The sequence below is a fragment of the Ursus arctos genome, unplaced genomic scaffold (assembly GCF_023065955.2).
Source record: "Ursus arctos isolate Adak ecotype North America unplaced genomic scaffold, UrsArc2.0 scaffold_34, whole genome shotgun sequence".
NCBI classification, from domain to species: Eukaryota; Metazoa; Chordata; class Mammalia; order Carnivora; family Ursidae; genus Ursus; species Ursus arctos.
In genome coordinates, this window is record NW_026623030.1 from 13,543,877 (window position 1) to 13,568,343 (window position 24,467).

Genomic DNA, 24,467 nt, shown 5'->3' on the forward strand with positions numbered 1-24,467 from the left:
CGCTTTTGATTTCTGGAGCTATTGAATTACTTGTAACTTCTCATTTCCTGTTATACTCCTTCCAAACAAACACATGTAGTCTGATTCTTATTAAGATTGGCATCAATCAAATTTATTCTAGGACATCTCTCTAAATACCGAGGACTAAAATTTTTTAAAAATTGAGACAAGGAATTTATGCTCATCAAAAAAATTCAAGTAAAATCCGCACTGGATGTTTTAGCGGCGTGGCGAGTGTTAAGATGAAGTTTCAGATTTCAAGGCAAAACTGAGAGAAGGCTTTTACATAGACAGGCCCGTGACCAGACACCCTAGTCGTTCATGGAGGGGCAGGTGTCACTTCTGCTCCTCATTCTCTGGACTGTGTCCATTTCACTTTAGGACGTGGGCTCCCTAATAAATAGTTGGACAGGCACCTTATGCTTGTCTCTATCCTGGAATGTAGGAATTTTCAGTGGCTGCTTGTCACTTCGCAGCTGTTCTTTCTTTGGAAACTGAGTTGCAAATAGAAGTTATGCCCTGTAAGCCTTTGTGGTATAGAAGCACTCTGTCGTTCCTTAGTGGATCATACTTGGAAAAAACAGAAATGAGGGTGTTTCTGCGGCAAAGCAGTATAAGGCAGACTGTAACAAAAATTTGGCACTATTACTATAAAGTATGTAGAATTTGCTTGTTTGCAAAGATGTGTTGGTTTTATTTCAAAGTTAGGTAAAAGTTTGTGTATCTGTAGTTGACAAAGTAGCATGATTTGTATCTGATCTTTCATATTTAACAGCTGCTTGGAAAAGATGCTAATTAATGAAGAGGAGCAGCCACTATTGGTGTATTATTCACAGATCGGTGCTTTCTAAATAAAAATTGAAAGTAACTCCTAACACTGAATGGGTTTGCTGTTGAAAAAGTAATGATCTTCTGGTGCAAATACATTGGCTTGCGGACTTAAGCCTCGGCCCTGGTGGGGAATTTGGTCAGAGTTTACAGTCTCTGTCAAAGAGTAGACAGCTGAACTTACACCACACCCAGCTTATAAAATGTCATGGAACATGAAGGAGCACCAGAGGGGAAGGACACTGCAGACGGGACTCAGTTAATTGTGTTTCAAATGCCAGACGCTAAGGAGGAACACGATTCCTTGCTGATCCCTTAACTCTAATTCATCAAACACCATGAAGCAGCCTGCATGTGAGGAATGGAAGGAGCAATCAGGGTCTCCAAGTGTCAGCCTCTAACTAAAATAGGGTGGTGCCAGGCAGATTAGACTGTTTAAAGCTGACACCGCCGAGGTCGCGTTTTTGGGTGACAAAGCCAAAGGAGAGAGAGAGAGAGGCCAAATATTCCGGTCCTGGCTGACAGCTGATCGATCACCAGAGGGAAGCAAGCGTGCTACGTGGAGCATTCAGGCGAAGATGTTAACATAGTTCACTAGGCCTTCAGTTTCCTTCGTGATATGTTAATATAGCAAACTTGCCATGATTCGATTCCCTCTCTTTTTTAAGAAGTTCTAAATTGTTTGGAATATCAAGAGTATTCTGTAATAAAAATTTGTGGATCATAATTTTTCTTGTTGGCTTTTTGGGAAGCAGTAGCCCATCTGATATTTCATAAGCTGAACTTCACTGTCTTTCTGGCTTTGCAAAGCAACTCTGGTTATCCTTGTGCTGCTTCCATGGTGTCTGCTGGCATTTTTGGCATTTGCAAATTGCTCAGGGCTCATCTGAAAAGCAGGTTACCTAAATCTTCATGATCTCAAGCTCTTGCTTGAAACACCCTTAGAAGAATCCAGAGTCCGGCCCGCCTGCAAACATCTCCCAGGCCCACCATGATCAGTTTTTAAGTGGTTAGACATTTCATTTTTAAAAAGTCCAAACTATAACTTTTCCACAATGAGAAGTCAAGCCTGTTTAATTTGCTCGAGTGATGAAGTGAGTTGATTGCGTGTCACTCATTCTAGAAGAGCGAGTTCTTGTTTGTAGTTGCCTGTAACTTTCAACCCAGCTAGCTGTTACTGTTCTTACTGTTTAGAGCTGGTAGTTGTATGCGTTTACTTGGTGTTTGCTTTTTCTGCTTGCTATAGAAAAACACCGTCCCACTGCCAAACATTTCTTTCAGCTTCAAACACTCCAGAGTGAAAATTCGAACCTCAGGAAACAGGCCACAACCAATATATATCAGGTGCAAACTGGTTCTGAGTACACAGACACTTCCAACCACTCTTCCTTAAAGCGACGTCCGTCTGCCCGGGGCAGTAGGCCCATGTCCATGTACGAGACGGGATCAGGTCAAAAACCATATCTCCCAATGGGAGAAGTGAACCACCCCGAAGAGAGCAGGACGAGACTCCAGCCTTTCCCCGCGCACGTAAGTAACACCACTGGCGCTTCCGCTGTTCACTCTCTGTCCAGCCTGACTCCTGCATTCCCTCTTCTGAACCTGCAGATCCCTGTGTCTCTGCTTTGCCAAATTGGGCTAGGAGAGTTATCCTTGTGTTTGCTGTATTAACATGTCAACAGATGCTTGTTATACTCCCACAAGCAGACAGGGCCATTGGCTGAAAGTTTTCCGACAAAGTTCAGGATTCTGGCTCCTGTTCAGCCCCGCCCCCCCTTTTCTCCCTCATATCCATAATCTCTTTCCCAGCCAGCCAGTACTGGAACTTTTTTTGTAACAAGCTTTCTACCCCACTTCTAAAAACAAATGGTGTAAATGTCACCAGCAAAAGTAAGTGCCATCTTCTTTGAGGTAGACAGATAGGTACCCCTCTATGAGATGGAGCCCTTAGAATTCAGGGTGCCTTCTCTGCCCCTCCCGGTGGAGCAGGTGGTGTCTGCGGCCTGGGCGTGCAGCGTAGGTCTGGAAGCCTCCAGGCCTCCGCAGCCTCTCCATGTGTGGTCAGCCTGCCTGCTTAGCTTCTGCACACCCTCCTCCCCTTCGTGGAGAAAATGTTGCTCTGTCATTTCATAAACGGGAAATGTAAAACCTCTATACCGATTTTACCAGGATTGTATGGCAAAGATTGCGTTCTGTAACAAGCTGCTAACCATCTTGTTTCACAGTGGAATAAGTATCGTGTTGTGAGGTTTTCAAATGTTACATTTCTTTTGGATTTATTTTAAAAACCCATCTTTTGACAAAATGTTACAGACATTTGGAACTTATGTGTTTTCAGAGAGTGGTATTTATCTTTTATGAACGTGAAAGTTATTTCTTCAGATTTTTATAGGCATTTCCCAAAAATTCTCCTCTCAGAGTAAATGCAGAGTAAAGGATATGGCCTAGTAAATGAAACCTTAGTTTAATTTTGTCAGGCTTCAGTGCGGTTTAATGTCAGTGTTGTTATATTGTAGCTGAGTGTCCGTTACTTCAACTCCAAGTTGTTTGGGCTAAAACATTCTAAAGCAATTGATTTGATACATTTGGTGTAACGGAAATGCCACTGAACTAACTTAAGAATCTTGTTTTTGTATAACTGAAAACAAAAGTTAGGAAAGACAACTTTGTCAGTTTTCACAGCGTACTTTTTTATTTTAGAAACATTTAGAATGCAATGTCATTTTATTGCTAAAGTTCTGTATCTGTACTGAAGAGTAGATTTAATAACCTATGCCAACTGAACCATTCATATAGTTTATTTCAAGTATATCCTGATTAAAAAACAAATATTTGTTTAAGGCCGTCCATTAAAAAAAAAACAAAAATAACAAATTATGCTAGGTGTTATCTTTTCTCTTATGGAAAAGTAGCTTTATAAATTCCAAGTAATTTCTGGGAGGCATCTCACTAAAGGAGTAAACATTTCTGGGGACCTGTCATCAGCTAGCATGGCAATAAGCCTGCTGTCACAGAAATTTCAGCATCGAGCTCACATAGTGAGTTGCTTTTCAGGATTCTTTTACTGGGAAGCCCCGGGCTGAAGCCAGGGTAGGTGGTAGGGTTTTTTGTTTGTTTTGTATTTTCCCGAGTGTGTTTCTTTTTCCCCTTCCAGATCGGGAGGAGTGCGCTTGTGACCTCCTCTTCATCTCTGCCTTCCTTCCCCTCCACACTTTCCTGGTCGAGGGACGAAAGCACCCGAAGGGTTAAGTACACTCTGACCGGTCTGCTCTCTGGAGGAGGGGCAGTGCTCCTGGGCGCTTTGTGCTTCTCCTGGCCCTCCTGTCCCTCCACTAACTGCCCTTCTGTCCTGCATGAGGCAGTGCTTCCCCCAGGTGTCTCAGCACAGTGGCGTGCGGGCACGCGTGCGCACACACGCATGTCTGTAGGAGGCGGTCTCCCTTTTGTCTAACCCCACATTGCTCAGTTTCACTTAATATTTAACAAAGTTTGCAATTCACCCTATAACATTTATTTGGAGCATACTGTCTTCTTAAACAATCAAAAAATTAGCTGGCTGCTGGTTAAATACTGTAATAGGGCAACTGTGTCAAATTTGTCCAGAGTAACAGTTATCAGAAGTATATTTGGGCTAACTGAAACACTAAGACATCATGCTTTTATTATTTTTTATTTTTTTGCCTGTTGACATTTTTTATGTCCATGTCATACCTGACACACGCAGGTTTTGCAGTCCCTGTGTCCCGCAGCAGAATTGCAACACGGGGCAGCACTGGAGGTGTGGCAGCTATTAGTGTGGAGCTGTTCACTTAATGAGTTGGTCAAGTCCAGCTTGCTGATGTATGATTCCCTGTAACAATGTGTCATTCAGGTAAGCTCCTTTTAGAGTAGGCAGACAACAGTATTTATTAAGCACCTCCTCTAGACCCAGCGTTTTGGTAAGTCAGAGTGTCCTAGGGATTCAGGTGACATTCCTGCTCCCAAAGGCACTGTCAGTTTAAAAAATCCTTTTCCTGTGGCGCCTGGCTGGCTCAGTCGGTTAAGCGTCCAACTCTTAATCTCAGCTCAGGTCTTGATCTCAGGGTTGTGAGTTCAAGCCCCACGTCGGGCTCCACCCTGGGCGTGGAGCCTTACTTTAAAAAAAAAAATCCTTTCCCGCACAAAGAGTGCATGACATCCCCTGGAAAAGCAGTGGAGACAGTGCACAGGCTTTGAAGGCCTGCATTCAGGTCGTGGCGCACTCTTCCTTTAACAGATGGGTAGTGTGACCCAACTCGAGAGGAGGGAAGGTGGCTGTGGGTGAGGCAGTAGCCTCACAGACAGGGTGGGGTTTGCACTAGGCTTTTTTCCAGTCCCTCCACATCAGTAGGAATGACAGAGGGTCGTTTTTTCCCACTGCCAGTGCCATATGGTTCATCGAGGCCCTTTGGCGGTTCTCTTCCACACTTGGAGGTAGCCTATTAAAAGGAATTCTTGCTGTATGATACTTAGTCTTCTGAACAGTTCTGAAATTGAACTGCAGTGTTTTTAGTGTAATTTTTCAGTTAAACTAAGGGACATTAAGTAGAAATGAAAGAGCTCATTTGAAATTTTGCTAGTAAGAGTCAAGTAAACCTCTTTTGCCCACTGTGAAATTAGTTTAAAAAAAAAAATCTATCTTTTTAGTTTTGAGAATCCTTGCAGGGACTGCTTGCTGAGACAGTTTTATGCAAGATTAACAGTTAATGTCATTTAAACTGATAATCTTGACTGTTCCTGACAGCTTCCTCATGAGTTTAGGCTTTTATGGCATGTCTGTGTTCAGAGAAAACTGCACATCTGTTCAGTAAACTGAACCAGCACCAGCTATAAGGTAACTTTCCTATTAACAGCTTTGACAGAGCAGCACTTTAACTAATAGGTCTTAATCTTAGCTCTGCATGTTTACAATAATTTTCTTAAAATTAAACACTGGCTAATTTGAAATCCTGTACCATGCCTTTTGTTGACAACCATGAAACACTTCGTAAGTAACTGATTTCCCAGATGGTTATTGTTATATGTTGTTTTCTGTGCTTGCGGAACATTTCCAGAGTACTTGTTAGATACATGAGTTGTTACTCTTCTAAAATGTTTAAATGAAACCTGGTACTTTGGATCATTGTGGGGTAATGCATTTGATTTGTAATTACCACATTTATATCAAGGAAAGCAAAAAGGTTGATCATAAAAATGTGAGATTTTCTGGGTTTAATTCTGTTTTCTAGATTTTTCCACTGGAGCAGCTCTGGATGAATTTTCTAGAATAATTATTTAAATGCAAGCTTTTTACACTTCATTTTTGTATGTGCATGTGTGTGTGTATACACGCATGTACACACATGCACATACAAACATCCATGTGTATGTGCATGTATATATAAAAACTAAAGGAAATAAGCATTCCCTGTGAAAGGTAAGATGGGGTATTTTTGTTTGTTTGGGGGAGCTTTTTTTAGATCACCTCTAGAAGAGCCTGCTTTCCCTGTTCCCTGCACGGGGTACAGTGCCTAGCTTTGGTCTTCCAGCTACACTTCCAGTGTCCAGTAACTCAATAAAGCCAGGTCAGAATAAGGCAGCAGGTAAAACAGAACTACTTACTGGTAGGAGATGTAAACACAGGGATCTGGAAGGTTGTAGTAGGTTTTATAGAACTTAGCTTTACAGACGCTCCGCATGGCTCCAAGCCAACACTTTAAATCATTTACGAGATGAATTTGAGTGGATGGAGCATGAGTTCACATTGAATTTTAGGAGCCGAGCAAGTGTCTTATATTAAGAGTGGCTAGAACCAAATAGCACTCGGAAATACGGGAAAACCTCAGCACACAGTGGAAAGGAGCCTTTGCCCTGGGAGGGGAAAGGGAGGCCATAGGGAGAGTAAAGTGAAATGCGGCATGAATAAGGAGTCTTTCCCCACCCTGAGGCTGGCAGCCCTGCGTCTGCATCGGGCCTTTGGAGGGCCAAGCAGCATTACCAGCAAGGAGCAAATAATTAGACTTTATCTAGACTCTTAAACTGGCCTCCTGTATGCTAGCCATTCTTCTGGATGGAGATACAAAGTCTCCATAGGTTTGAACAAGGATCTTCATTTACAGCCATATCTTTAGCCACATTTTATTGCAGCATCAGAGAAATTCCTTAGTCCCATGTTTTGATTAACTTGGATTAAATTCAAGATCTAAAGGTGGAAATAGCTCGTATTTATATTTTGCAAGGTAATCCGGTTAGGTTTTGAATCAGCTTCCACTGACTTCTGTTCTAGATGAAGAAATTCCCAAACATTGTGGATAAAATAAATACTGATGGAAAATCATTTCTATTAAACACTCCAGAACTAACATAGTCCCCTTCAAGGGAATGTGGTCCCCTCCAAATTTGTTCACCCTGAAAGAGCCTATGCTTCACTGTGCTGACGTTTGCCCAAAACATTTTTAGGATTCCTCTTTTGAATCTGTGTCTCATTTTTTCATGTCCACAATTGCATCAGATATTTATATTCTAAGGGATAGATGTTTTGGGAAACAAAAGTGGTCGGAAACTAAGTGTCATGCTGGGTTAATCGATTTCGGTTCACAAATAACATGCAGCAATAAATTAATAATTTTGGTTTTCTTGTGTGGCTCATACCAACTGTGTCTGAGGACAGTTCTTGGAGAGACCTAAGTGTTTTGAGCAGTGACAATCCTCAGGGCCCCAGGCACGGAATACTGGAGATAGTAGGAGACAGGACCTAGGTTCTTGGTGCTGGTTTTCTGCTGACTCTGTGGCCTTGGCTTTGACCCCCAGCTCTTTTGGCCCTTGGTTTCTCATCTGGTATTAGACTAGATAATCTGCAGCTGGCTTCCAGCACCGAAGGTCTTGGGTATGTAAGTGCTGGCCTGTGTGCATTGTATTATAGTTAATATTCCTTAGAGAACTAAATGTGCGTGTGTTGCTTTGCATGTTTGCGTTAGTTTATACCCGGGGTCTGTTTATGGAGTTGCCACTGAGCTAAGAAGAAAATGTGCCAAGAGGGAGAGAAATCATTTCTGGATCTCCTATTCAACTTTTACTAAATTTTCAGTAAAGGGTTGGCTCCTGTCCCAAATGAGATCTGGAGCCCGAAGGCCACGTAGCCTAACAGGTAACAATTCATAGGCAAGTCTCCCAAATGTCTCATGCTCGAAAATAACAGGTGTTGCCTTTCTCTCTCGCAGGCATCCAGGCTGGAGAAGCAGAACAGCACACCTGAAAGTGACTACGACAACACCCCCAATGACACGGACCCAGATGATACGGGGTACAGCTGCAGGGGGACTGCCCTGGGGCGGGCTCTCAAACCTGAGACCTAGCAGCCGTGCTCAGGAAACGTACTTTATCCCCCGCATGCCTCCTCTCTATTTTCAGACCCACGAGGTTGTAAAACATGGAGGCATAAGTTCATAGTTCAATCTCTTATCCTATTATTACCCCAGGGGCCTGGTTTTCTTTTACCGGCCTATTACACACGTCTCTGAGTGGCTATAATGTGCCTAAAATCAGTACTCTTAAGTCAGCATAAGGTCACATTCTACATTTGTAGCCCAAGGGATGGGTTGGCTTAGGGATGGCTTTATAACAACACAACCTCGCTGTTCCACTTGTTTCCTCCCTTTCCCTGTCTTTACCCTTTCTCTGAGAGTCATAATTTCCAGCCCCGTGGTAGCATGAAGCAGCAGCCGTGTGAGCTGTGGCTGCCTGTTAAGGAAACAGCCTCACTGTGAGTCTCCTGCCAGACAGGATAAAGGAAACCACAAAAGCAGCCAGCTCATGCATTCAGCAAATGCACATGCACTGGCTTCTAGAAGCAGAGACGCAGCTAATAGGCACCTGTCACATTTAGCCACTTCTCTGATGGTCACAGGTCAAGCAGAAAGGGAAGGCAGAGGAGTATGGTATGGCAAGGTGACGGCTCAGTACCAGATACCGCGGAACCCCACACAGCCCCAAGCCCCATCCTCCCCAGCACGGAAGACGTCATCCGGAAGACTGAACAGATCACCAAAAACATACAGGAGCTCTTAAGAGCAGCTCAAGAAAATAAACATGACAGGTAAGGGGGTTTGGAAATCCTGCCTGGAAAAATGTACCTGCTCCGGAAGAGATGCTGCTCCGTTATGAACAGGGATTTTTTTTTTCAGTACGCCAATTTTTTTAAGGTTTTTTTTTTTTTTTTTAATTTCAGGTTTGCATAATAGGCTTAAGAACAAATTTGTAAATTTCAGTGTTTTTTTGTTTTTTACTTGGTATTTTCCATTTTCCGTGTTCTTATGAAGTGTTCTGGAAACAGATGCCTCTAGAAATAGAATTGCAGCCTATTTAGGGCTAGTGATACTCCTGGTGCTGGACGGCGAGAGGAAAGAAAGAAGCTGCCTTAGAGCTTGCAGTTGATTCTTTCAACCCCTGTGCCCCCTACGGTCTCCCTAGCTAGAGCAGAGTGGTCTGACTTAAAAGGTATCCTGACATGAATTTGATTTCTTAGGTCTCCTTTTCGTGTGTGTATGTGTGTGCATGTGTGCACGCATGTGTGAACATCTAGGAAACAGAGTGGTTTACAAATGAAAGTGAATCTAATCGACACAAAAATAATTCTGTGCTTCTGAAATAAGAGTCTTACTCTGAGCAGAACCATATCCTGCAGAGTTTTGTTTTATTTTTTTTTTTTGAAGATTTTATTTCTTTGTCAGAGAGAGTGAGTGAGCACCGGCAGGGGGAGAGGCAGGCAGAGGGAGAAGCAGGCTCCCTGATGAGCAAGGAGCCTGATACGGGGCTCGATGCCAGCACCCGGGGATCATGACCTGAGTTGAAGGCAGTTGCTTAACCCACTGAGCCCCCCGGGTGCCCCAGCAGAGTTATTTCTTGTGATGAAGAAGGAACTGGCTCTTGTTCTAGCTCTTCCTTTTGTTCCCTGAGCATGAATTCTCTGAGAACTTCTGATGAGTTGTGAAGTGTTCTGGGTGACGTCCTAGTTTCATGTGGCCAGCCCCATCTAGACACACTCGTGAAGCATGTAACATCCTCCCGTTGAGTTTATGAAGGCAGCAGAGGTCAGTCACAAGCCCCAAACAATCTCATTGTTTTCCGTAGGTTAGCAGAGTGTAGTAGCGCTCGGGTGAAGAGTTCCTTTGTGTGCGGTGCACTAGAAGAAATTGTTAGGGTGCCCTGTGCTGCTCCTACTACTTGGTCCTCCCTGTTCCCTTACTCTGTGTAAAGATGCGCCATCACCTTTTCCTTCTCTGTGTTCCCAGCACCGCCAGGTTAGACTCCCCTTCGCTTCCCTTTCCCTTTTTCCGCAACCCTGACTTCCCACAGGGCCCTGCTTCCACTCAGCGAGAGAGGAGTGGACCGTGTTTAGTGAAGGATGAGAGTTCATCTTCCTGGACGGGCTCCTGGAGGCTCCTCAGGAAAAGAGGAAGGCTGTTGCTCCGCCTCCTTCCGTGAGATTACATGGCTGTTCATCCCCCTCCTTCTGGGCAGCCTCCCTGTCACACACCCTCCATGCCTCGCGAGCTGCAGGTGCTCAGTCCCTCCGCTCAGCGCCACAGCCTTGGCAGCAAGTGACCGCGCGCCGTCACTGCCTAAAGCAAGATGTGTCACAGCGATCTGAAGGGCAGTCTTTAACGGACTCCCGATACCAAGATGGCCTCCCTCCCCAGGGCTCTCCCACCAGTCAACAGGCTTCGCTTTTCATTTACTGCTGGTCAGAAGTGCCATGCTTGTATTTCAGACAAACAAAAAAATATGTGTACGTTGCATTGTTCTCTTTGGTAGTTGTCCAGAAACAGAAATATCTGCCTGGAGGCCATTTTTGGCCTCAGAGACCACAATAAGGTGCTTGTTTTTCTTTTTTTTTTTAAGATGTACAAACCCATTCAGAAACATTATGATCTGATTTTTTAAGACTGTGAGACAAGGATGCAGAGTTAAATCATTAGTAGTTCACTCTTTCAGTTTAAATCAGAAATGATCTAGAGAATTTATGAATTATTCAATGTTCTACTAAAATCTCTGGTTACTAACAAAACACTTTGATTTATAATTTTGCATTGTACTGATTCAACCTGTGCCTTTTCCTCTTGTTTTCTCCTCTTGTTCATCTGTCGCTTAGGCTCATCCTAAGTAGACCGGCAGCCTACGCAGGCACGTTCAGGCCTCACCCTGGTCCCTTGAGCCAGGCAAGCTGCGCACAGTCCCTGGCCTGCCTCAGCCTGGTCCGTCTCCTGGGCCTCCATCCCCACTCCCTGCCTGTTCTGTCTCTCTCCTACATGCACACATGCACACGCAGCCACACAACTCAGGAGTACTGCATGTTCTAAAACTGCACAAACGCCTTTTTTGAGGCAAGATAACAGCCTGAAGTTGTGAGCATGAACTCCCCCGAGCGAGCAGGAGGATGACTTTCTCATTAATCGGCATTTGCTTTCTTTCGTGGCTCATTGAGGACTTCCTAAAGTATTTTGTACTGAGTGAGTTTTTGGAAGGTGTCCTTAGGATAATTGTCTTCTGTGTAGCAGGGGGAAGGTTGAATTATATTTCTGGGTCAAAAGGAAAACTCTAAGCAAAAATCTCTCAGGTGTGATTCTCTGTTAATGTGTTATTAATGGTCATATTTTTTTTAAATATTTTATTAATTTATTCGACAGAGATAGAGACAGCCAGCGAGAGAGGGAACACAAGCAGGGGGAGTGGGAGAGGAAGAAGCAGGCTCATAGTGGAGGAGCCTGATGTGGGGCTCGATCCCATAACGCCGGGATCACGCCCTGAGCCGAAGGCAGACGCCTAACCGCTGTGCCACCCAGGCGCCCCTATTAATGGTCATATTGATTCAAGGAAGATTTATACCTGAGACCGTGGTTGCCATAAACACAGCCTTTTTCCCTGAGTGTTTGTGTGACCAGATGGGTTGTTGCCCCTTCATATACAAGTGAAGTGACTCCCTCCGTCTTGGCTTTTTTGTTACTATGTGGAGTATGGTTCTAATTGTTCACAAAGGTAAAAGTCAGGATTGCCCGTTTGAAAGTATCTGGGGATAATATAAGCCACTTTCTTGAAATGTAATGATTTAATTAAAATGTGGCAAGTCTTAAAATAGTTTTGAGGCTAGATTTCTTACAAAGACGAAATACAGAGATTGCTGCTTATGACAGTGTTGAAGCAGAAGCCAACTTCGTGACTTAAAAAATGGGGAAAAAATTTTACTTGAGGGCTTTAAGTGCTAAGTTGGATGCTGAACGAGATTTCATTCTCTGTTTTGGAAGTGAAGTTTTTAAAACATAAGCACATGGGTGCTTGTGGAAGGCCACACCTGTGTATTCACACCGTATTTCCTAACACGCCACAAACAGGCTGCTAGCGAGCTTTTCTCATATCCCATTTCCCCCCTGGGTTCTGTGGGCCATTTGTCCTAAAACCAGAACCCAGGCCAGTGGTAGCATGCTAGCTAAGAACTGTTGCTCAGTCCCACCTTCAGTGTGTCCTTGTCTCTTGACCTTGTAACATACTACTCAGGGCAGAAGCCTAGTAGTTTGAATGTGCAGGACACCAGCCCCATATGCTGCACGTCACAGTGCAAGAATAAGAAGCCTGAGTGAAGCCCAAGTCTCCGTTCCTGCAGTTCTCCTCACCTAAGAAGTCAGAATCGCCAGTCACAAATGGAAAGAGGCCTGCTCTAAAGAAAGGCCTGAATCTGTTGTGTCTCTGATAGTAGGAGAGGCCTGTGGTGTGGCGGTGAGGGGCCCAGGCTCGGGTGCTGGACAGTCGGGTTGGTGCTTGGCTCTCTCTCACCAGCTGTGGGACCTTGGACACATTCTCTGCTTCTCTGGGCCTCAGTTTCCTCTTTTGAGAAATGGGAAGAGAGCTGGCACTCCATCAGTGCTCCTGAAGCCTGAAGGGGGCCCTTAGGATGCCAGGTGGCCTGCAGGAAAGAATGAGGACAGGCAGAGTCTGTGCACTTTGTCTTCTTACAGCTTGTCAAGTGAGCAGAGAAAGGGCTGGCTGTGCTCCTAGCCTTTCGTTACAAGCAAAGTCATGGCAGCTTCATGAGAAAGTGGGTGAGGGATCAAGTACAAGAGCGGACCTCAGTGTTTTTTCTTGACCCAAAGTGAAGCGTTTGGTCCCCAGCAGATGAGATGCATTTGCAGAGAAGGCATTGAGAGGTGTCGTTGGTTTTAACCCGCACGTGTGTGTTGAGGTGTAAACTCCAGTTCTGATTTTACGGACTTTTTCTCAGTCCTTTGTTTTTAAGTTCTGAGGCCTCTGTGTGGAAATCCTTGTTTCTCTCTCAAGAAATGAGAAAGATGCAGCACACAAGAACCACATGACCCCCTGGAAGAGGTGTGACTGCCGTCATGGACTGGCTGGCTGCCTGTGGCTTCCCCTGGCTAGTCCTGTGTGTTGCCTGCGTTCCATACCTGGAGACTGTAGCGGATTGAATGAACTTTCGGGAAAGGATGGAAACCCTGCTCCTGCTGGCGTGGCATCCGCAGTGGGCTGGCGGCGGCCTCAGCCCCTTCCCTGGGGGAATATAAATGGAGTGCATTCTGGCCCCTGAGTACTCTCCATTTCTGCAGTGCTTTGTACTTTTTCTGTCTTTGAATAACCTCTTCAATATTCTTACAGCTATATCCCCTGCTCAGAGAGGATACACGTAGCTGTTACTGAAATGGCAGCATTATTCCCCAAAGTAAGTCACTTCCTACTTACTTGGTTCAGATCCTTTTAAATGAACTGAAAGAATTTTTTTCAGGACCCTTGATATTATATTAACCTTTTTTTAGCACAAATTTTAAATATGCAAACAGTCATAGAGGACATGGAAATCATTTTGTCCTACATGAGTATTGGTGGGTGTTTCTTTTGTTTTTTAAAGGTTTCTTTCTTTGAGAGAGGGTGAGTGCACACGTGTGGGGGAGGAGGGGCAGAGGGAGAGAACCTCAAGCAGACTCCCCACTGAGCAAGGAACCTGACTCGGGGCTCGATCCCAGGACCCATCAGATCACAACCTGAGCTGAAACCAAAAGTCAGATGCTTAACCAACTGAGCCACCTGGGCACCCCTATGAATATTGGTTTTTAATAAGTCAAGAATGTGTGAGCCCAGTGCTAAAAGGCAAAGCATTAATAGATTAAAATTGTATCTGGCATATTTCACCCAAGTGGGTTACTGTTTTTTTAAAAACCACCTCAGAATGGGATGTCCTGCTAAAATGACACTGCGTACACTTTGACCTTTGAGTCCGAGCACTTGGGCGTCTCATACACTGTGGGCTGCACAGCTTGCCGTGTCGTGAGCACCCCCACTGAGAAGGGGCATGATGAAACTGCTATGCACCGTGGAACAGCTTGAGCTGTCCTCAGAAGAACACTTGTCCTTGCCCTTGGGTGTCCACCATGAAGCTCATGCAGACTGTTCTTCCGTTTAGAAACCCAAGTCTGACACGGTGAGGACTTCCCTGCGCTTGCTGACGTCCAGTGCCTACCGACTCCAGTCAGAGTGCAAGAAGACCCTCCCCGGGGACCCTGGCCCGCCCACGGACATCCAGCTGGTCACACAGCAGGTCATCCAGTGCGCATATGACATCGCCAAGGCCGCCAAGCAGCTGGTCACCATCACCACCAAAGAGAACAACAACTGAACAGCTCAGTGTCGGCCCTTGCATTTTCCAGGCTTTTTAAAGTCCACTTTCAAATTGAGACGTGGAATTTCTGCCAGTTTTTACAGAAACAAACATTTAATGAAAGTTTAAAACTTTTTTTAAAAAACTCAGTATTATTTTTGCATGTTTTCTAACAAATTTTCAACTATTAATTTAACCCACTTGCCTTATTTTGTGCCTGTTTGCCAGTTTCCTCTCGAATGTTCTGTTGTGCTGTCAGTGACTGTTGTTGAGTCGATGGTCCTAGTCATCCAAACGCAGAGTTTCATTGTTTCAAGTTTGTTAGAACTTTTCCATCCCTTTGAAACGGCCTGTTTAGGGTTAAAATTATAAATGAGATTTTTAGTGAAACATTTTCTGGAGAGAGTTGGGTTAAAAAAAAAAAAAAAAAATCCACCTCATCTGTTCTCTAGCAAACATTGTGCAATAAGCGAATTTTCCAGCCCTAGTGCAAGAATCTCTAAGTTTGGGGTGTCCGCAAACATGGATGTAGAGAAAGGACTTTGCCCCTCTCTAAAGGTAGTGTAACAGTCTCTCTTGGAAGGAAACAATGAACTGCTCCGTGCTTTTAACTGTTTTCTCTTGTTAGATGTTCTTTTATTTGATGTTTCTGTCTGGATCCTCTGTCTCTTTTACCATCATCCTGAGGTCTCCGTGGTGCCAGATAAGCGCTCATTCCCCACGTCACGTGTCATTTGGCCCTGTCCAGGTAGGAGCGTGACCCCGTTACCACGTGCGGCTCGGTGCTCCGCCTTCCCGCGGGAAACCAGATGTGTCATTCCAAACGTGCAGCAAAGAGGAGCCACATCCCACAAGCCATAACTAATTCTGTGCCACCCCATTCAGATATCACTGCCATAAACCGTGGGAAGAGAAATCATCTACTCCCTGACACGGTAATGTATCTCTCTCCCAGAACTCGGTTACTCTGACCACTTAGCGCTTCCTCACACGGCCTGTTTGGCACAGCTCATCACCTGTAAGGACTTCTTACAAGGTAAGATTATACAGTCATCTGAGTGTGTTTCTCCTCCATTACCTCTCTGGTCCTTAAAAATCAGACCTCATCTTTCACGAATTCCTCAAAGAGTGCTCTAGCTGACTGCCAGCTATCCCGAAGCTACAAAAGTACAGGTTTAAGTTCTGGAACATACTGACATTGGTTTTTAAACTACTAAAAAGACCTTTCTTGCCCTGAACGCTAAAGCATATCCCTGTCCCTGCTCCTTGCAGCAGTTTTGTGGACCGGAGGGGCCAGGCAGCACTGACGGAGATGAACGAAGTGGGCCAGGTACAGAGCAGGGGCGGAGGACCACGGGGGAGCAGTGGCATACCCAGGAGGGACAGCAGCTCCCCAGCTCCACCCAGACTGCCTTGTGGAAAAGTGGACCCGGGGTTGGCAGAGCTTTGATTTTTTTAAGAGACACCAGAAATAACAGATATTTTTTGTGCCATTTCTCTGTTTATAAATGTTGGCGATGAAACATTGTCACAGCACACGTGTAGGTGAGCTGCGGCCTCTAGGCTGCCAGCTCACAGCCTCTGCCCATGGGTCCTGTCACCTGCAGCGGGGAGGCCACACCTGCTTTACTTCTGAGCCTTACCTGTTCCCTGGCCACCCGTACCCTGTGTCAGGTTGCTGTTAGTCCTCATCTTACCCATATGTTCTGTCCCATCATGCTCATTCATATATGTGAAGAAGTCAAAGTAATCACAGTTGCCTAAATATGTGCTAAATAAGCCTGTATTTTCACAGAACTGTTTGACTTACAAACATCTTTATAGCTTGACCGGATGCTGTTGTGAAGGAAGCACCTCGATGGTGTTTGGTTTACTAAGTCCTGGTGTGTGGATGCTTTTGCCGGATTTTGCTACACTGAGTGGTGCGGGGAAAGGGTCCACATTTCCAAAAGACTCATCCACTTGTCTGCACAATCCTAAGTGCCATGTTCCTGTTGGATGCTGAGGGGATGCCTTCTACCTTCTGTTCAGTTCAAGCACCATCTGATAACCTTGTCTGCATGCCACACGTACTTAGCTGTCCCTCCTCCTCTTTCTTGCAAACACCTGCCCTCGTGTTGGGCCCGTGCGGGGGCCTCGGGAAAGGCCCAGTGGCCATCCTGAGTGGGTGCCTCGGCCTCCCAGGGAGGACAGGCTTCTAAACGATGAGTCGTCTGCGGGAGGTGCAGTGGCGTCTTCGCTGGAACACTCGAGGACGGGTGACAGAGGACCTTGTCTCTGTGCGCCTAGAAAAAGTCAAGGAGTGTGGGGACCAGAGAGCATTTCCAATTGTTAGACGTTTGCTCTGTGAACCCGCAGTGCCAGCACTCCAGAGAGAAGTTCGGGGTGGAGTGACACCTCCCTCTGCTGCCCTGCACATTTCCTCAGCCTCACTGGCAAACCGCACCCTGTCTGGACGGCCGTTCACCACCTTTTGCACATGTGTTCCATAGCCTTGCACTAACGCCCGCGTTCTCTAAAGTCATTTTTTACTCTTAGTTCTCAAATCTCCCCCCTCCCCCCACCCCACAAGCTGATAGGACGGAGGTGCACTTTATGAAACTGGCACTTGCTGAAGGAGACAGCTCCGCCCCGAAGCTCCCTTAGCTGAAGTCCTCCTCTGCCTCGGAACGCAAATAGTTCTTATTTGCCAAAGAACAGGGAATCGGGCCCAAAGATCAAATACGGCATTTCATGCAATTGGAACCACAGACGCACACCTCGGGAGCCGTTACCCCATTCCTCCAGTGACTGAAGCTGCGGAACCAGGAGCGAGACGAGCATGTGTCTGTCCACAGCGGCTGTGAGCTCTCCAATCATAGACTGTTCTTCTCTCCCTGTCCCCGTGAAAGGCACCCTTGTTTTTATGAAAGAAAATGCTGCATAGGAAAAACGAAATGCCTTTCGTTCAACTGTGTTTTATCCATGTCGCTCATTCTGTACTTCCCATGTTTATTGTACATTCTATTCCTGTAATTATTGTACAACCCTGTAAGCGTTGTAAAATCGTTTTGGAATTTGTGCCTGCTAGTTATGCAATAAACAGGCTCTATAGTGTCTTTGTGGTAATTCTGTGTTTCCTGTCAATTAGGTGATGTTTCCAGATTCTCTGTCAAAGGTTCAAGAAAGTTCTTCTCCCGTAAGGTAATCTTGAATGAGACAGTAGCAAATATGTCTCTGCCCTGGCGGCTCTTGTCAGTTTACAGGAATGATGACCTTTTGTCTCCTGCCTATTAGCAGGTAGCTGTCTTAAAAGAAATTACACATCACTCCATTGATCTTATGATCACTCCTAAAGTTTAATTTTTACAAATTCAGCGACAACCAGCCAGGCACGGTGCCCTCACCTCCTCATTACCAGGTGAGGGGGTCATGGGGTTAGTTTGGTCTCTTAAGGCCACCAGTCTTTTAATCTTAGAGCAAGGCCCATCGTGCAGGTTCCCACAGGGACAGAGGGGTATACCTGGGTTCATCAGGGCCACCCTCAGTCTCCAGCAGTTATCCTCTAGGCAGTTGACTTGGGGCTCTTCTCTCAGAAGAAGGAGCAGGGCCTGGCCATCGCGGGTGCCTTCCCAAGCAACAAGGCTGGGGGCAGTGGAGCGTCCTCCCTGTGTGAGCCAGCTTGTGTGAGCCCCAGACACATCAGCTCACACCCAGAGGTTCCTCCTAGGCCAGGGGTTCTCACGGGCGCCAGTGTCACAGCCCTGGGAAGGCTCGCTGGAACACAGCCTCCCGCTCCCACAACAGCCAGGCTCCTGGAGTCCACGGCCCCCACTCTGCTGTGGGCCATTGCGCCCCACCACCATGCACCTCCTGGTCTTCTGCTTTTCAACGTGTTTCTATAATTACAACTATCTTGTATCCACTGTTGACTCTGCTGGGTGCTGTGCTGGGGTCTGTACGGGTATTAACTCCTATAATCTTCACTGTGTCCCTGGGCAGCAGGCGCTGCTCCACGGCGGGGATGAGGAAGTTTACTCTGTGAGCGGCTAGGCTGAAGAGGGGCGTTTGAGTTATCAGTAGTCCAGTGTATCTTCCTCTTAATCGGCCCAGTTGGGTTTTCCTGCTGGCAGTCCAGGACTGCGGAGTTTCGATGTGGCCTCATTGGAGGTGAAACCAGGGGGCGGCCACATTCCCTGAGGGTCTAGATCAAACATCGGGGGGGGGGGGAGCTGTGCATGACGTGAGACTGTGGATAAATGGGGCACAGTCAGCTTGTGACCCTTAAGACATGCCCCCCAAGCAGGGCTGTCTCACCCTTGAGCCCCGGGCGCCGGGACCCCTCCAGTGTTTGCCAAATGATTCCTGGAAGGACTGTCCGCTGGCTCCCAAGGACCATGAGCAGCGCTTTCCCACCTGTGGGGCTGTGCAGGGGCAGCCTCACCACAGTGACAGCTTGGCAACCACCCAGGGGGGACCCCGCTGCCCAGCAGGCTGGCGTGCAGGAATGTCCAGGAGCCAGGCCCTGTGACTCACAGACGCCAGGTGGAGGACACTGTGGTCCATGCCTCAGCCAGCCGGCCACCCCAACAAAAGCCAGGGACACATGAGGTGGGATGGACTCCCTCGCTGCTTTACAGGGGCATGGTCAGCTCACCACAGAGCAGGTCCCCAGGGGAGGCGTTGCTGGGGACAACGAGAGGTGCGTGCAAACCTTGCTCCTTCCGGCTGCCTCATCTTCCCTCCGGCCCAGGCTCTTGCCACACAGCTTCCTGACCCTCCCTCCCCAGACCCCAGAGATGGGAACATCTCTGCCCCATTTCCCCCAAATGCAGCTTCTCTCCAAGGACCTGCTGTCCTCCAAAATCCCTCTTCTCACCCCTTCCAGCTCCTCCCCTCTTTTGGGACTCCTCTTTCCCTTCTCTTCCCTCCCAACACCCCCTCCCCCACTCTTATAGCGGGGACCCCTGTGTCCTACCCTCTCCCCGGCCAGCTCTGCACCCATCCCCCTTGGAACCCCAGCCCCAGCCATGGCCTTTCCCTGGGGCTGAGTCCTGCAAGCCCTATCTGGCCTGGAACACTTTACAGACAGGGAAGATCTGAAGTCTAACTTGGACCCGGACTCCGATCTCGGAGCTGAGGTTGGCCTGAGTCTCCCCTTGCACCACACTTGCTGTCTGCTTCCCTCTTCCAGCCCTCCCCTTCCCAGGCCCTGGCCCTTTCCACACTTCCCCCATGGCACCCCTGCTCTTCCTTTCTGAACGGAGGGGCCGAGCAAATACCAGCACATACTGTGTACAGCCACTGCGCTGGGTACCATTTCATGAAGTGGGAACTAAAACTACCCCCGTTTTGCAGATGAGGACACTGAGGCTCAGACCTCACAGCCCAGTTGGTGGTGGTGCAGGAAGTTAGAGGTTGGGGCCTATGCTCTTAATCACAATCACGGGGCTCTGCTGGCGCAGTGGACCATCGAGGAAGGTGGCCGGAGGGACGGGCAGGTGACAGAGCTTCTGAAAGCAGAAGAGGATGAAGGCCAGCCGTGACCTTGGCAGAGGTAAGGTCGGGGGGAGATGTGAAGCAGGATCGGTGGCCCCGCTCTCCTACCATCCCTCCTCCCTGGGAGTGGCGGAGCAGGAAGGCCAATGCTGGTGTCTGTGTGGTCCCCTGCCCGTCTGGGCAGGCTTAGAGGAATGGGGTCTGGGTGGCCGCATGTGTGTTTAGTCTTCCCGCTCCTTAGTGTTGCCACAAATATTTCCAGTCTTTTCGGTCTGTTTCAAATTGAGACTCTTGGTAACTGCTGCTCAAGTAAGACTGATGTGTGAGTGGAAGACGTTGCCCATTTCACCAGTTTCAGTGATTCAGGGACCTCACAGATTCCACATGGTGCGGTGACGCATACCCCGTCAGCCCTTCTAGAAGGAGCAGCCCTGGACCTGCCGCTAGAAGGTAGAGAGCTGCAGGACCCCGCACAGGGTGGAGGGGTGTCCGCTCCTCCCCAGAATAGGGGGAGAGCTCCCCACGGAGGGTGGAAACCGGACTCTGACCTGCTTCTGCCAATTAAAACAAGATGGAACCCAATGACAGAGACAAGGGTGTAGGCAGGTTGTTGCCCAGGGGCAGGGAGGCCCCTTCTTGGCAGGAAAACAGGTTCGTTTGGGCTTTGTGCTTTCTGTATTTACCTTACCACATCCACATGTTTCCATTCTCCACATTTCACAGATGAAGAACTGGGCCCAAAGAGGGGTCACCTGGGCTCTACGCGGTGCAGGTGGAGCGTCAGAAAGAGAACCCGCGCGTCTGGGCCTTGCCCTCCACTCTCCACTCCTACACTTATTTGCCACCGCCTCCTGCATGAACTCTAAATTCGGAAATATGCCTACTGCGTCCATGTAGAGATCCAAAGTGACCACCTGCATGGTCCCAACCCAGGTAAGAAATAGAACACTGCCTTTCCCCCAGGAGTCCCCATGGGTCCCTCCTTCCCCTAGATTTAGTGCTCACTGCTTCCTGGCTTTTGGTTCCATTCCGTGTGTGTGCCCAGACCTAAGGAAGAGCTTTGTTTTGTCTGTTTTTGAACATGTAAATGAACCCTACCGATGAATTCTCTTCTTCCCCTCAACATTGTGAGTCAGCTAGGTCAACGTGCATGTCTCTGCTTCGATTTTTTTTTTTTTTAAGATTTTATTTATTTATTTGACAGAGATAGAGACAGCCAGCGAGAGAGGGAACACAAGCAGGGGGAGCGGGAGAGGAAGAAGCAGGCTCCCAGCGGGAGGAGCCTGATGTGGGGCTCGATCCCATAATGCCGGGATCACGCCCTGAGCCGAAGGCAGACGCTCAACCGCTGTGCCACCCAGGCGCCCCCTCTGCTTCGATTTTGTAGCATTCATGCAATGTATACCCACGATTTATTTATCTAGTATTTTATTGATGGACATTTCAGTTATTTTTATTTTATTATTTTTTTAAAAGATTTTACTTATTTGACAGAGAGAGACGGCCAGCGAGAGAGGGAACACAAGCAGGGGGAGTGGGAGAGGAAGAAGCAGGCTCATAGTGGAGGAGCCTGATGTGGGGCTCGATCCCATAATGCCGGGATCACGCCCTGAGCCGAAGGCAGACGCTTATCGACTGTGCCACCCAGGCGCCCCTCAGTTATTTTTAGTTGTTGGCTCTTAAAATACTGCTCTGAAAGGTATGTCTTTTGGCACACGTAGGACTATACTTCTGTCAGGGATACATACAGACCGGGTGTGGCGCCTCCTGGGTCATAGAGAACGTGCATCTCCAAACCTGTAACGCTGTTTTTATTCCTTTTTCCAAAGTCTTGTACCAACAGAATATGAGATTTCCCATTGTTCTGAATCTTCATGAACAGTGGTGTAAAAGCTGTGTTAATTTTGTCAATCCAGGGGCGCCTGGCTGGCTCAGTCGGTAGAGAGTGCGACTCTTGATCTCTGGGTTGTGAGTTCGAGCCCCGCATTGGGTGTAGAGATTACTTAAAAAGAAATCTTTAAAAATTTGTTTGTCATTCCAGTGGGTTTGTGGTAGTATCTCCGTTTCAGTATGCACTCCTCTGATTATAATACGGTTGTGTGCTTTTCCAGGTTTATCAGCCATTTAGATTTCCTCTTTTGTGAAGTGCCTGTTTGAGTGTCTACCCATTTTTCCATTAGGGTCTATCTTTTATTAGTATTATTCTTCATAGTTTAAAAAATGTTTTGAACACTAGTCCTTTGTTGACTGTGATACAAACATCCTTTAACATTCTGTGGCATGTCTTTTCCTCCTTAGGCGTCTTTTGAAATAAGCTTTTATTTTAAGATTTATTTTTAGAGCGTGTGAGTGTGGGAGGAGTGGCAAAGAGGAGGGAGAGGGAGAGGGAAAAAAATCCCAAGCAGAATCTGCACTGAGCGCAGAGCCTGACTCGGGGCTTGATCTCACGACCAGGAGATCACACCCTGAGCTGAAACTAAGAGTCAGACGCTCAACCACCTGAGCCACCCAGGCGCCCTATTTGAAATAGGCTTTTTAAACATAGTCACATTTATCAATCTTTTCCTTATGGTTTGTGTTCCTTGTGTCTTAAGAAACCTCCCCTCGGGGCGCCTGGGTGGCACAGCGGTTAAGCGTCTGCCTTCGGCTCAGGGCGTGATCCTGGCGTTGTGGGATCGAGCCCCACATCAGGCTCCTCTGCTATGAGCCTGCTTCTTCCTCTCCCACTCCCCCTGCTTGTGTTCCCTCTCTCACTGGCTGTCTCTATCTCTGTTGAATAAATAAATAAAATCTTTAAAAAAAAAAAAAAGAAACCTCCCTTCCACTAGACCATTATGTTTTATTTTGAAATAATCATAGATTCACAAAATAGTTGCAAAAATAGTAGGGGTTCCCTGTGCCCTTTGCTCAGTTTTCCCCAATGAGAACTTCTAACAAACCGTAGTACAATGTCAAGACCAGGACGCTGATGATATTGGCACAATCACAGACCTTGTTCAGATGTCACGACATCACATGTACGTGTGTGTGTGTGTGTAGTTCTATGCTGTCATATCCACATGTCGGTTCCCGTTCCCGTCACCCACAGTGAAGACAGACCTTCCGCATCACACACACGTCTCCCTCATGCTGCCCCTTGAGAGTCACACCCCGTGCCCTGGCGACCATGAAGCTGTTCAGCTCTGCAATTTTGTCCTTTCAAGAATGTTATACAAATGGACTCATACAGCACGTGACCTTTTGACACTACCTTATTTTGTAATACCCATCCAAGTTGTTTAGAGACCAGGGGCCTCGATGGGGGCCCCAGAGGCCTTCGTAGGACTGTGCACTCACCAGAAACCTCCCACAGCCATATTTCGGAAAGAAGCCTTAATCTTCCCTGCCGGAGGGTAGGAAGTGTCTCTTTAAGGAACAGAGGCACAGTTGTTTCGTTTTGTCAGGTACTTTTGTGAGTTATCTCTAGAATTTGCCTTTTTTTGTTTTTTAAAAAACATATTTCCTTGTTTCAAAGGTTATGTTCTCTGTGTAAAATATAAAAAAGCACCCAAAATGAAAAATAGTCATTATCCCAACTTTTAGAAATACCAAGAGTGTTTTGCTTCCTTTAAAGGGGAATTATATACATATTGCTTTTGGACTTTTTTTAATTAAAAAAAAATGTTTAATCTCTAGGCCAACATGGGGTTCGAATTCATGATCCCAAAAATCAAGAGTCACACGCTCTGCTGACTAAGCCAGCCAGACACCCCACTTTTGGACAACTTTTTAATTTAACAGCATGAACAATTCTCGAGAACTTAAAAAAAAATAAAGCATTCCACTTCCTTTTAATGCACTGCATAACATCCCAAATTCAAACAGCCTCCTAGTGTTGGACATCCAGGTTATCAGTTTCTGCTATTTTAACTAATGCTGTAAGAAACCTCTTTGTCCCAATCCGATTGTTATCTTCTGGGCCAGGAGGCAGCATGGCACATTCACAGAAGGCCCCTGGAAGGCCTTTCCGGGTAGGCCACGAAAGCATTTGAGTCTTGCTCTAAATGCAGAGGGACACTGTTGAAGAAGGCGGGAGATTTTCATTTCAGGTGTGTGTTTGTAAAAGATCTCTGACTATAGGATGGAGAAGAAAGCGAGGTGGATAGGTGACTTCAGACTAAAGTCAGTGGTAGCCATGAAAGATAGGGGCAGAGGGAGCAAAGCAGATGGACTTGGAGGTTGCCGGAGCTCAAAGTAGCAGGACTCAGTGCCCCTAGGCTTATGGCTCCTGCAGCTGGCAGGATGGATGGGGGTGCCATTCACTTATCTGAGAACACTGGAGAAGAGCCAGGTTGTTGCTGTTGTTTTGTTTAATGATAGGAATTTAGTAGGAGAGATCATTTGATAGTCTTGTGCTGAGTTGGAGGTACCTCCAAGATGCATATCAAAGTGGGGATGCCATAGGGGTGGAGGATATAGGAGTCTGGACTAGAGATTCAGATCCAGGACGTACTGATGTGGAGTTGGT

At 46.8% G+C, this 24,467-nt stretch overlaps 1 protein-coding gene across 16 annotated transcripts in view; it reads left to right on the forward strand.

The window, feature by feature from the left end:
• The window catches only part of GIT2 (GIT ArfGAP 2), a 49,411-nt gene extending 31,831 nt beyond the window's left edge, over positions 1 to 17,580 (forward strand). For 6 of the 16 annotated variants that reach the window (XM_026515092.4, XM_026515094.4, XM_044389919.3 and 3 more), the window contains 6 exons: positions 2,110 to 2,358; positions 3,983 to 4,072; positions 8,046 to 8,128; positions 8,732 to 8,920; positions 13,486 to 13,549; positions 14,288 to 17,580. In XM_026515092.4, the coding sequence (XP_026370877.1) occupies positions 2,110 to 2,358; positions 3,983 to 4,072; positions 8,046 to 8,128; positions 8,732 to 8,920; positions 13,486 to 13,549; positions 14,288 to 14,500 (888 nt within the window). In that variant the 3' untranslated portion in view covers positions 14,501 to 17,580. Of the gene's footprint in view, positions 1 to 775; positions 1,556 to 2,109; positions 2,359 to 3,982; positions 4,073 to 8,045; positions 8,129 to 8,731; positions 8,921 to 13,485; positions 13,550 to 14,287 lie in introns of those variants that run through there. The other 10 variants (XM_026515098.4, XM_026515097.4, XM_044389923.3 and 7 more) reach the window with 4 other exon arrangements.
• The last annotated feature ends 6,887 nt before the right edge of the window (positions 17,581 to 24,467 follow it).